Source organism: Penaeus japonicus, unplaced genomic scaffold (genome assembly GCF_977035675.1).
Source record: "Penaeus japonicus unplaced genomic scaffold, GWHDUDI00000001_assembly GWHDUDI00000031, whole genome shotgun sequence".
In the NCBI taxonomy this organism is placed as follows: domain Eukaryota; kingdom Metazoa; phylum Arthropoda; class Malacostraca; order Decapoda; family Penaeidae; genus Penaeus; species Penaeus japonicus.
This window is the reverse complement of record NW_028234433.1, coordinates 25803531-25816104: the sequence shown is the minus strand read 5'-3', so window position 1 is coordinate 25816104 and position 12574 is coordinate 25803531. Positions and strand designations below refer to the sequence as shown.

Below are 12574 nucleotides of genomic sequence, written 5' to 3'. Positions count from 1 at the left end.
TACAAAACATAAAGCAAATATACAGCGGTGTGTGCATAGTGGGGCTGCATAGCTGGACGGCGGGATGGGTACCGTCGGCCGCCCACACACACCATTCACACACCGTCGGCTCTCCTACCTCTCAGCACAAGTGTCTCTACTACGAACAGACAAGCGTTTACATAAGGGGGTGGGGGGGGGTGAAGGGTGAAGGGTGTAGGGTGGGTGGGGGGAGGGGAGGGGTGGGAGAAAAGGGAGGGAGGGGTGGGGAGGAGGAAGAGGTTATATATGTCAAGTTTGAAAAGCCGCACGCAAAACGACATGCTCGGTGATGCATTTTTAATTTTTTTTTATTAATTTTTTTTTTTGGTTAATTCCCTCAAAGTGACTAAAAAAAAAAGAAGTGGATCACAGTTACTATCATCCCGCGACTAGGAAGCGAGCCAGGATACCATGAGGGAGCAGAGAGCATTGGAGGTGCGGGGGCGTGTGGGGGGGGCGTGTGGGGGGCTGCGGTGGCTCCCGTGACGAGGCGCCTCTCGGGTCAGGGCGGCCTCGCTAATACAACATGCACCTTCGTCAACGTAATTCTGTCAGGCTGCTGCTTAAGCCTCGTTCGGTCATGCGACGCGGGCACGCCGGGCGGCTGCGGGCGGCTGCGGGCGTCCATGACACTTCTTAAGCAGTCCTCTTCGGATTAGCTGATGGAACATTCTGCATTGAGGGTTTTCTGCAGGTCGGCTCTTCGGATGCCTTCGTGCGAGACGGTTTGCTCATATTAAGTTTTTTTTTTCACCGTGTAAATGCAAGTCTGATTCATAATTGCAATAATATATATATATATTTTTTTATATCAATGAAGTCCCACACGTCTTGCAGAAGAGTCCGAAACGCGACCCGCGCTGGCCTTCTCGAGGCGCACCTCATGGCGCTGTTCAGGAACGGGGGGCCAGGATCTCTCTCCATCGTACGGTACGTTTGACACGGAAATTTAGAAGAAAAGGGTTCCCAAAGTAAGAGCTTTTCAGGTGTGAATTTCTTCCCCTCAAAGAGCGAGATCAGTCAAGTTGAAAGGGTCGGATATCTCCTCGCCGCACGCCCGCCTGGACAGAGTGCCAAAGAGGCGGTTTTATTAATGCACTTGGATTTCGATCAAGGCTGTACTGGATTGGTTATTATAGGTTAATCTAGTGTTTTGTTTTTTTGTTTGTTATCATTTTACACGTGACAGACTGGGCACCAAGCACTTCGGTTGCAAGTTATGGCAGAAGGCTCCCGACTGTAATTTAGTACATATTTATTTTTTTCGAGATACAGCACAAGTCTCTAAGCATGACATACAAAATATCAACACCAGTACATCCGCTGTCTTCTTCTTACACTACATTATTTTTTTATGGCAATATCACACAAGTGTAAATAAATAAACTATACAACATCTTCCATGACACAAAATCGTACTATAAACCAGAGCTATTACTTCCATAGTAGAACTGAGTATCTATGTACAAAACCAAGAATGTCGAACCCTCAGGATCGTTAACAACGCAGCCATCTTGGGACTGCTTCACTGGGCATGCACCTGTGGCATAGAGCTATATATATATGTCTTAAAGAGAGGTAACATCTATCAGGCAAAGATACTCTATACAAACATGGACGAACTGTCTGAACACTTGACACTTGTGAGGTGCAGCAACTACACGATCTCACTTAGCCTACACACAGGGTCAGAAAGCTCGTGGTATGGTCAACTATCATGCTTTTTTTTCTTTTCTTTTTTTCTATCTTTCTTTCTATTATTGTTATGTCTGTTGGTGGTGATTGTCCTGCTGACTATGGCACGCGGACTGACTCCTTCGCCGCAAGAGGAAATAATGTCAAACACACGGCAACGGTTGATCGATATTGCACAAGTCACTTTCACTTCCCTTCGTCGGGCTCTGCAACAGCTTCTGGTGAATCACACGGAGAAGCAGGAGAGAGCACTAGTCAAACGTTTGCTCTTTCGTCCTATTTTCCATAGCACTTTTAGGTTCCATTTAATGTTTTTTTCTTTTCTTTTCTTTTTTTTCGATTCAGACACTGAGGCCGGCCAGATAACACTGACGATGTCCCTTAGTCTAAACATCTCACTTCAGGAAACAGTTTCAGGCACAGATCCGAACACAAACTCAAGTTCGTTTAATGTGAACGTGTTGACGAAAATGGAACGAGCTTTTTATTTTATATGAAAGATAAACAGCATCCCATAACATGTGGTGCTGAATGCCTCGGCGAGTGCACACACACACATACACACATCTGGCAAACATGCACAAGAAAGCTTTTTATGTGTAGGATAACTAATGTGTAAACAGAATGTCAACTTATATTGTATATATATTCTCAGTTCGATATAACGATAAGGGAGCACAGGGTAGCACAGTCTTCTGAACCATAAGCGTCCTGGTTATTTTTCACCGAAAGAAGGTTTTTCAACTCGTTTCTAGAGAAAAGAAAACGCAAAACTATTCAACACGTCTCATACATCCGAAAGAAACGCGACCCCCGGCGACGGTGGCAGCGGCGGCGGCGGCGGGGGGGTCGATCGCCCTCTTCTTCATGATGGACTTCAAGGGCGTCCCCTCCCGCCCTCAGATCCAGGCACCGGCGTGACTCTCCAGGATGTGGGCAGCGTCGGGCCGTCCCATCACCCGGAGGACGTTGAGGAGATCCGTGAGGGCGGTGGGCTCTCGGTGGCGCGCCTCCCACAGGTCCAGGATGTGCTCCGTCGGGCTGGACTTGCAGGCGAAGTAGTTCAAGTACCTGCGGGGGCGAGGAAAGGGGCGTCTAAGTACAAGGTGCAACTTCATTCCTCTCATTGATATTCTACTTGAGTCATCCCGATTTCTCTCGAGATCTCGACTGGAGGGAAAGTTATATCATGCGTTTTTTTTCTTTTATCTTAACTGAAAATCGAATAACAATCTCACTTTTATTACCGCTTTGTCAAAAGGAGGAACCAATATCCTCCACTCTATCCCACTGCCCTTACCTATCCACATTGAGCCTGGCAGCCAGCATCCTCCAGTCGTTCCCCCGGGCGTTGGGCGGGTCCAGGCAGCGGCAGAGCTCCCACCGGAGGCGCTGGGGCAGGCGGAACGCACCAGGCTCCGGCGTCAGCGTCACGAGGGACGAGCAGCCGCTACTCGACGTCACTGTTGAGGTAATTGTATTGATTAAATGACTCATTACGATCACAATTATTATCACAGGTAATAAATAGCCTTAGATAGAACTATAGGTGGATAAGATTCTACACCGTGAACCCAACATAAACACAGCAACGTTTATACACAGACAAACTAAAACACAGCCACAGCAGGAACGAAATCAAAATCGTGCCGTTTCGAACCCTCCGTGGGTTCCTCTTCTGAAACCCAGAAGGCTTCCACAGCGCCTAGACGCGCCCAGTGTCCCGGCCACAACCCTTCCCGCTGCACAACGTACCTGTGGAGGTCCTGGGGGCCATGTGAGCTGGTGACGCCGTGACGGGGGCGTAAGGGAAGTCGGAGTTGATCCGAATGAGCTGACGGTGCGCCGACGACCCCTTCTGCTGCGCCACCACCCTGCACGCCAAGGCGGCCGCCGTGCCCTCGCTGCGCTCCAGGGTGAAGGTCGTGCTCACCGTCTCGTTCTTCGCGCCCCAGATGGTCTCGAAGGAAATTTCCTGCGGGGGGAACGTCAACACCTTCTTAACAATCTTTGCAAACGTGTTAGTCTTCTCGCCTCTGCTATATGACCTTTATGGAAGTGACGGCTGTACTTGCAGCATCAAGCTTACATTTTCGATCAATTTATCAACAAAAGGAACTAATATCTATCCAGCACCCAGTAGGAAGCAGGCTGAAATCGTACCTGATAGTGCTGACCCGGTCGGATGCGCCAGCCAGGAGCCAGGTCATCCAAGGTGAGGCAGAGGTTAGCACCGCAGTCCTGGAGCAACAACATCTTTGGCTTGTCCAGCAGGGAGGCTCCGCGACGCCGCTCCTTCATGGTCACATCTGGAGAGAGAGAGAAAAACAAAACACGTCACGTTCACGTTGGCGTCGAGAGGAAATAGTGCTTGTCGGATAAGATATGGTATGGCAATCGTGAAAGACTAGATCAATAATTTGTGTTTGGTTTAAGATGATTAAGAAGATTCGCACTCTGTGGAAACTGATCTGGTTCTTCTCGTAAGTTCAATCTGGCAAATTTGGACATTCCAATGGCACTGTAACTCACTGGCGAGCGCGGCGGTGGTGTCCTGCATGACGTGAATGGTGACGGTGAGCGTGCCTGACGGGGTGGGCGGAGGGGCGGCCGCCACTACCTTGACCTGCTTGACGGCGGCGTTGGAGCCTGCGCTCTCGCCCACCAGCACGAACTGCCGCAGCGACTCAGTCATCATGTGCACCTGCAAGAGGACGTGCGGTTAGTTCCCTGACCATCGGACTCGAACATCCAATGGGACGTAAGTTTACATAATTTACATACATAAATATGGTGTCATTTTCTTATAAAAGTTTGATCTACATAGTCCTACGTACATCAAATATGACACGATTTCATAAAATCTACACCCAAGCACATTCTCCACACATACACCAAAAACACTCTACTACCACCAACACATAACTCTACCAGACACGCCCACACACACACACACACACACACACACACACACACACACACACACACGCCCACACACACAGTCCCTCAAAGCCTCCTCGCGGACGGCTCCTGACCTGCGCGCCGTCGAGCTGCGTGAAGACGGGCGTGTCGATCCGCTCCTCGCCGATGGTGATGAGTCGCGTCCAGGGCTCGTCCGCGAAGAAGCTCGACGTCGACGCGGACGAGGCGGACGAGAGGGTGCCGGCGGAGGGCGGGGCCGGCGACGCGACCACGTGGATCTGCCAGGCCGCGTGCTGGAGGGACGCGCAGTGCTCGAACGACAGCACGGCCGGCTTCAGGAGGTTCACGCTGGGGGGGCCGCAGCTCACCACGGGGCTCAGCAGCGTCTGTCGGGGGGAGAGGGGGAAGAGGAGGGAGGGGGAGGGTTAGCAAGAAGTGTATAGCGAATGGGCGAGAGTGCAATTTCAAATGGGAAGAAGAAGCTAACGAATAGATAGACATATAAGCACACCCAATCACGTAATTCGAAAAAATCGACTAAATCCTCACCTGCCTGTCGGTGAGCTTGGGCACCTGCGCGCTGGGCATCACGCCGATGTACATCTGCTGGCGCGCCTCCGGGGGCAGCGCGCCCTCGGGCACGGTGAGCACCACGCCGTACTCGGCCACCACCAGACGCCCGCCCGCCGCCGTCATAACGCCCCAAGCGGCACCGTCGGCGCTCAGCAGCTCCTTCGGGGGCTGGCTCTCACGGCCGCCGTCGGATGCCGAGGTCGGCCGGGAACCTGAGGAGGAGAAGGGCGACGTCAGTAAGGGAGGAAAGGGAGAGTTGGGTCAATTAGAGAGGAAAGGGAGAGTTGGGTCAATTAGAGAGGAAAGGGAGAGTGGGGTCAATTAGGGAGGAAAGGGAGAGTGGGGTCAATTAGGGAGGAAAGGGAGAGTGGGGTCAATTAGGGAGGAAAGGGAGAGTGGGGTCATTAAGGGAGGAAAGGGAGAGTGGGGTCAATTAGGGAGGAAAGGGAGAGCATGTCATTAAGGGAGGAAAGGGAGCGCGGTGTCAATAAGGGAGGAACGGGAGTGCGGCTTCCATTACAGGTGAAATAAGAAAGGGTGGATGAAGACAGACACAAGAAGGGCGAAGAACGAAGGACGGGGAAAAGAACGGCGGGGTGTCGACAGGGGAGGAGAACGAGACAGATGCGAATAGGGGAAGAAGCGAGGACGAGAAGGATGACGACGGGGTAGGGAAAGGTGAGAAGAAAGAGAGACGAGGAAGAAGAGGGGGAACGAGGAGGTGAGAGAAATAAGGGTTGATATGAAAGAGGAGAGGAGGGAAAGATAATGCGATGAAGAGAAGTAAGAAAAGAAGAGGGAGGGGAGACTAGAAGACTCAGAGAGAGAAAGAGAGAAATGAAAGATGAGACAAAGGCGAGATAATGTGATTGAGAGAGAGAGAGAGAGAGAGAGAGAGAGAGAGAGAGAGAGAGAGAGAGAGAGAGAGAGAGAGAAAGAGAGAGAGAGAGAGAGACATCAACCTAATATGATAAGGAGGAGGAAGATGAAGGAAAAGAAGATTGGATTGAGGGAAAAAGGAAAAAAAGGAGAATCAGGATAAGGAAAAGGAAAAGAAGACGGAGACGAAGAAGACGAAGAAGAAGAAGGAAAAAAGAAAAGAAAAGCAGGATAAGGACGAAGAGAGAACCCCCGATGAACGAAATAAAAGAAGAACGCAGAATGAACAGCCTCACACGCCACGCCAAGGAAGGGACACCTTATGGTCACGTTTGTGGGAATAACGGCACTTCGGAGGCCGGGGAAACGCACGCAAGATCTCGTCACCGCGTGGCACTCCACCTGGCACCCCCCCCCCACCCCTGTCACTACCTCCCCACCCCCACCTCTGTCACTACCTGCGCTAATTCGTAATGATGCCTAAGTCATTATACTTTTTTTTCTTTTCTGTATGTTGCAAGATAAATCAGCTTGCACATGCAGAGTTCCTGAATACTGCTGGCATCATTAAGACCAGATTCGATACTACACTAGGGAATCGGTCACTCTATTTCGCGCCCATCGTACTATGGGTAAAGAAGGAGCTACTATATTTAGCTTCGGTTTTGCGTGAGCGCTGATAACCCTCTCAAAGGAGCCACATCACATACGCAATCACATACAAAGGGGCACACACACAGCCAGCTAAATGAACTCACTCACTCACTCACTCACTCATTCCCCCCTCTCTCCTTTATCTCCCTCTTTCTGTCTCTGTCTCTGTCTCTGTCGCTCTCTGTCTCTGTTTCTCTCCCTATTCCTCTCTCTCTCTCTCTCTCTCTCTCTCTCTCTCTCTCTCTCTCTCTCTCTCTCCTCTCTCCTCTCCCTCTCTCTCTCTCTCTCTCTCTCTCTCTCTCCTCCCCCCTCCCTCTCTCCTCTCCTCTCCCCCTCCCTCTCTCTCCCTCTCCTCTCCCTCTCTCTCTCCCTCTCCTCCCCCTCTCCCCCCCTCTCTCTCTCCTCTCTCTCTCTCTCTCTCTCTCTCTCTCTCTCTCTCTCTCTCTCTCTCTCTCTCTCTCTCTCTCTCTCTCTCTCTCTCCCCCCCCCCCTCCCTCTCTCCCTCTCGCCCACACCCCGTTAAACAGACAGGCAGTCACGACAGGTCCCCTTCGCACACACACAAAGCTCGCGTCCAGCCGGAGTATCTGCTTCACGAACATTCAATTGCAATCAATGAATCCTGCAACAAATCGCCCGTTCACGCACATCTGTTACGCCTCGTTACAAGTGCAGAGGACAGAAAGAGAGAGAGAGAGAGAGAGAGAGAGAGAGAGAGAGAGAGAGAGAGAGAGAGAGAGAAAGAGAGAGAGAGAGAGAAACATTCCGTTTATATACATAAATAATTCTGGACCGTAGTTCGTAACAGACTGATGCTTATGGGACGTCTAGCTTTAGTTTTCCTCCCCCTGCCCTCCCCCCTTCCCTTCCCCTGCCCTCTCCCCCCTTCCCCTCCTCTCTCTCCCCTCCCCCTCCCCCTTACACCTAACCACTCCTCTCTCTCCCTTACCCCCTCCCCCTCCCCCTCCCCCCTTCCCCTCCCCTCTCTCCCTTACCCCTTCCCCTCTCTCCCTTCTCCCCCCTTCCCCTCCCCTCCCCCTCCCCCTTCCCCTCTCTCTCTCCCTTCCACCTAACCGCTCCCCCGCCATACCATCCCCCATGATGATGAACAAGTTGCATGATGAACAAGTTGCATGAGAAGCTGCATGGCTCGAGAACACACAATCGCCTCTTACCGGAAGCATAAAGGGCCATAATGTTCCCACGATCGACAAGACACCATTACGGGAAGGAGGAATAGAGGAAAAAGATAAAGAATAAAGAGATAGATGATGAAGATGATGATGGAGGTGGAGGTGGAGATGATGAAGATGGAGATGGAGATGGAGATGAAGAAGAGAAGAAAAAGAGAGAGAAGAGGAAAAGAGGAGAAGAATAAGAATAAGAATAAGGAGAAAAGAAAAAGAGGAGGGAGGAAGAAGAACAAAAAATAAATAAAAAGAAAGAAAAAATCAAGTAATAAAAAATAAAAAAAAATCAAAGATAAAAAGAAAAGAAAATATTTCCTACAAATCCCTTTTTCTCTCATTCCGATCTTCGTTCGCTTTGTCGTCGCTCCCTTCAGATATGATAACTGTGGCCCAAAATGGCTTCATCAATGATGCATGGAAGTCGAGAAGACACACCGCCATTTTGGAAGATTTAAAATTCAGAATATTCTCTCTCTCTCTCTCTCTCTCTCTCTCCTTGCCCTCTCTACTTCTTCCTTCTCTCTCTCTGTCTCTCTGTCTCTGTCTCTATCTCTCTCTCTCTTTCTTCCTCCTTCCTTCTCTCCCTTTCCCTTCTTCCTCCTTCCTTCTCTCCCTCTCCCTTCTTCCATCTCTCCCTCCCTCCCTCCCTCCCTCCCTCCCTCCGTCCTTCCCACCCTCCCTCCCACCCTCCCATCCTCCCTCCCTCCGTCCGACTCTTATCCGAAAAGAGACAAACTACAAGGCTTGTCACTTAAGCTGGAGTTCCAAGCTGAATGGCGGCTTCCGGGGATGTTTGGACTGCTCTGTGACGCACAATTAAGAGGACCGCCGCTACATTAATAGGAGGAGCAGGAGGAGGAGGAGGAGGAGGAGGAGGCACTGACAGAGAAGCATAGAGGCGGACGCGTACACAGAGAGAGATTTTACACACAGACACAGACACACACACGCACGCACACACACAAACACACACACATAAACACACACACACACATCCAAACACCATCCCATCCACCCCTACCCTTCCATCTACACACAACCCCCCCCCCAACACACACACACACACACACACACACACACACACACACACACACCCACATACACACCCTAACAAACACCCACCACCCACCCACCCTTACCCCACCCCTCCACCCACCCACACCACCACCCCACCCCACACCCCACCCCACCCTCCACCCACCCACCCCACACCCCCTACCCCATCTCCCACGCAAATACCACCACAAGAAGGCCTTCCTGGAGCCGAGACGAGACGAGCCGAGCCGCGCCGCCTCCCTTGAGCGCCTGAGAAAGCGCGCGTGGTGTGGTGCTCTCAAAGGGAAAGTCGGTTCATCCAAGAAATTGAGAACCGCTGCGCTTTTTGTTTTTTTTTGTTTTTGTTTTGGGTGTCGTATCGCGGGGTGTTAATGGGCGCTCGAGCTCGGGGTGTGGGCGTGTGGCTGATGAAAAGGGGTATGGGGGGAGGGGGAGGGGGAGGAGGGGTAGGAAGAGGAGGGGGGAGGAGAGGGGAAGGGAGAGAAGGAGGAGGAGCGATAGGGCATAAAGAGGAAGGATGGGTAATAGGAGGAAGGAGAAAAGGCACAGATGGAGAGGCAAAGGAGGCAGGGAGAGGGGTAAGGAGGCAGGGAGAGGGGCAGGGAGGGAGGGAGGGAGGGAGGGAGGGAGGGAGGGACAGGTGCACCATAAAGGGAGTCCAAGAACGGAGTCCGTGAGGTGTGAACATTATCTCCCTTAGACCTACCGAACTCCCGTCTCCTCTCTCGTGATGACAAAGGCAGTCGCTGGGTTACGTGCTCTTGTTCTCTCTCTCTCTCTCTCTCTCTCTCTCTCTCTCTCTCTCTCTCTCTCTCTCTCTCTCTCTCTCTCTCTCTCTCTCTCTCTCTCTTCTCATCTCGTTTCATCTCAAATTAATGATAATTACACACGGCATAGAATGAAATAGCTGGGCGTAACAGGCCTCCCTCTCACTGTCACTTTCTGCAACATCCTCTCTCTCTCTCTCTCTCTCTCTCTCTCTCTCTCTCTCTCTCTCTCTCTCTCTCTCTCTCTCTCTCTCTCTCTCTCTCTCTCTCTCTTTATCTCTATTATCCTACTTCTTCCCCTGCGCCTCTTGTCTTCTGGCGCGTCCCCTCGTATAGGCTTAAATAGGCGTGGATGCTTGCAGCTTAGCAACGCATTTACCTCGACCCCTCCTCCTACCCCCTCCCTTCCTCCCTTCCACACGCCTACGAGTGTGCAATCTCGCTTACCCACGCCCACACCTTCCCCTCCTCCGCCCCCGACCTTTGATAGATGCACGATATCTATTGCAGAATCATGACAGCCAGGATCTCCCTCCTCCTTATCAGGCAAAGGGCCTCGGGGACACTGATAAAGATCCGAAAGGCTACGCTCAGGATCGTCCTCACAACGAGCGTCCGAAAATTCACCCGTCAATGTGAGACGGAGAATTTTGTGCCCGACCCTATTTTGGTCTTGAGAAATGGGGCGGGTTCGGCTAAGACCTAAGACGTCGGTGTCGAGGAAAGCGGCCTCTCTGTCTATCTGTCTCTGTCTGGCTGTCTGTCTAGCTATCTGTCTCTGTCTGTCTGTCTGTCTGTCTGTCTGTCTGTCTCTCTCTCTCTCTCTCTCTCTCTCTCTCCCCCCCTCTCTCTCTCTCTCTCTCTCTCTCTCTCTCTCTCTCTCTCTCTCTCTCTCTCTCTCTCTCTCTCTCTCTCTCTCTCTCTCTCTCTCTCTCTCCCGCTCTCGTGCGTGAGACCCATTAATCTGGACACCTGTGTGTGTGTGTGAAGGAGGGGGCCTTCACGTGGCTTCACCGGACACCTTAAGGGGGGCGATAGGGGTGAGAGGGGTAGGTAGGGGAGGGGATGGGGGGAGGTTGAGATAGGGAGAAGGGGCAACATATAGTTTTTTTTTGACAACCAAAGTCATCAATGTATTAATCTAATACATTTCTAATATTAAAAGAAGACGAGGAAAAAGTGTAACAAACGAAGACTCGTGTGGCATCTTCCCAGCATACATACCAGGATAGATGTATACATGTGGTGGATAAAAGGCGTACATACAATATCTCCATATGTGTACATCGTATATGTGTCTACGGCGTGCGAGGAAGGTACTCACTGGAGGTGGCGTTGCTAGAGAGGGAGGCGGGGGAGTCACTCCTCGGGGGCTTCTCTAGCGAGGACATGGGCGAGTCGAGGCACCGGCTCCCCACGCTGCCGTCGAGCGTGGGCGTGGCGAGGGCGCGCGAGGGGAGCAGGTGGCAGGCCTCCGAGGGCGCGGGCGAGTCGTGCGACGGGCGTAGGTGTGGCACGTCGTAGTGGTGCTCGGAGGCGGGCGTGGCGCTGCCCGAGGGGCCTCCCCCGCTGGCGGGCGCCGAGTAGTGCTCCTCGTACATGGAGCCCACGATGCCCACGCTCGACTTGTGGCCGCTCGACACGGACGCCGGGTCGCTGTAGGCGTGGTCGTAGCAGGGAGGGAGGGCCGTGGGCGGGAGCGGCGCCATGTTCACGCCCTGCGTCAGGTCCGGCGCCAGGCCCTTCAGCTTCTTGGCTGTGTCCGAGTAGAAGGGCATCGGGTAGTCTGCAAGGAAGGGCACCGCGGAGGAATAAGTATCCGGATCTCACATTATTTTTAGAAATAATGGCATTATTTTTTTCTCCTAAATGACCATTGCTATTATCACAACAAAAACTATTCCTATTACCCATTAGAATAACAACAACAAAAATAATAATAACGCTAACGACAGCAACGACACCCAAACGAATCTCAGCCAAGCCAGCCCCCTCCCCCTTCCCCTTCCCCACAACCGGAAGGGCAAGAGAGGGAAACCCGACGAAGCCCCCCCTTCCCCCCGCCCCCGCCGCCGACGAAGCCCCTAGGAGACGCAAGATCACTCACCCGAGGCCGCGATCTCGTACATGGGTCCGTCCTGCCGGTCCTTCCTGTTGAACTTCCTGAAGACGACCACCAGCAGGAGCAGCACGAGGGGGACCAGCACCGCCAGCACCACGATCAGCGTGATGTCCTGCTGCACAGCGGCGGCCGTTGCTGCAATGCGAGACAGGTTGCTTGGATGAGATAGGGGTAATTACGAGCGATGTAATGATGGTGGTAATTACGAACGAGCGATGTAATGATGGTGGTAATTACGAGCGATGTAATGATGATGGTAATTACGAGCGATGTAATGATGATGGTAATTACGAGCGATGTAATGATGATGGTAATTACGAGCGATGTAATGATGATGGTAATTACGAGCGATGTAATGATGATGGTAATTACGAGCGATGTAATGATGGTGGTAATTACGAGCGATGTAATGATGATGGTAATTACGAGCGATGTAATGATGATGGTAATTACGAGCGATGTAATGATGATGGTAATTACGAGCGATGTAATGATGATGGTAATTACGAGCGATGTAATGATGATGGTAATTACGAGCGATGTAATGATGATGGTAATTACGAGCGATGTAATGATAATCATAATTACGAGCGATGTAATGATAATAATAATAATAACGGATGGCATAAGGTTAATGATCAAATAAATCATGTTTAGGTAATGATAATAATGAATGGTATACTGATAATGGTAAT

The 12574-nt window shown here is 51.5% G+C and overlaps 1 protein-coding gene across 1 annotated transcript in view; it reads right to left on the bottom strand.

The window, feature by feature from the left end:
* unc-5 (netrin receptor unc-5) overlaps positions 1–12574 on the bottom strand; it is a gene marked incomplete in the record, with an annotated part of 398147 nt that overhangs the window by 1372 nt on the left and 384201 nt on the right. Inside the window, 9 exon segments of the mRNA XM_086556058.1 lie at positions 1–2787; positions 3017–3179; positions 3472–3691; positions 3880–4025; positions 4249–4420; positions 4752–5024; positions 5188–5423; positions 11082–11543; positions 11865–12014. The exon segment at positions 1–2787 is cut by the window's left edge and continues 1372 nt beyond it. Of these exon segments, the coding sequence (XP_086412184.1) occupies positions 2616–2787; positions 3017–3179; positions 3472–3691; positions 3880–4025; positions 4249–4420; positions 4752–5024; positions 5188–5423; positions 11082–11543; positions 11865–12014 (1994 nt within the window).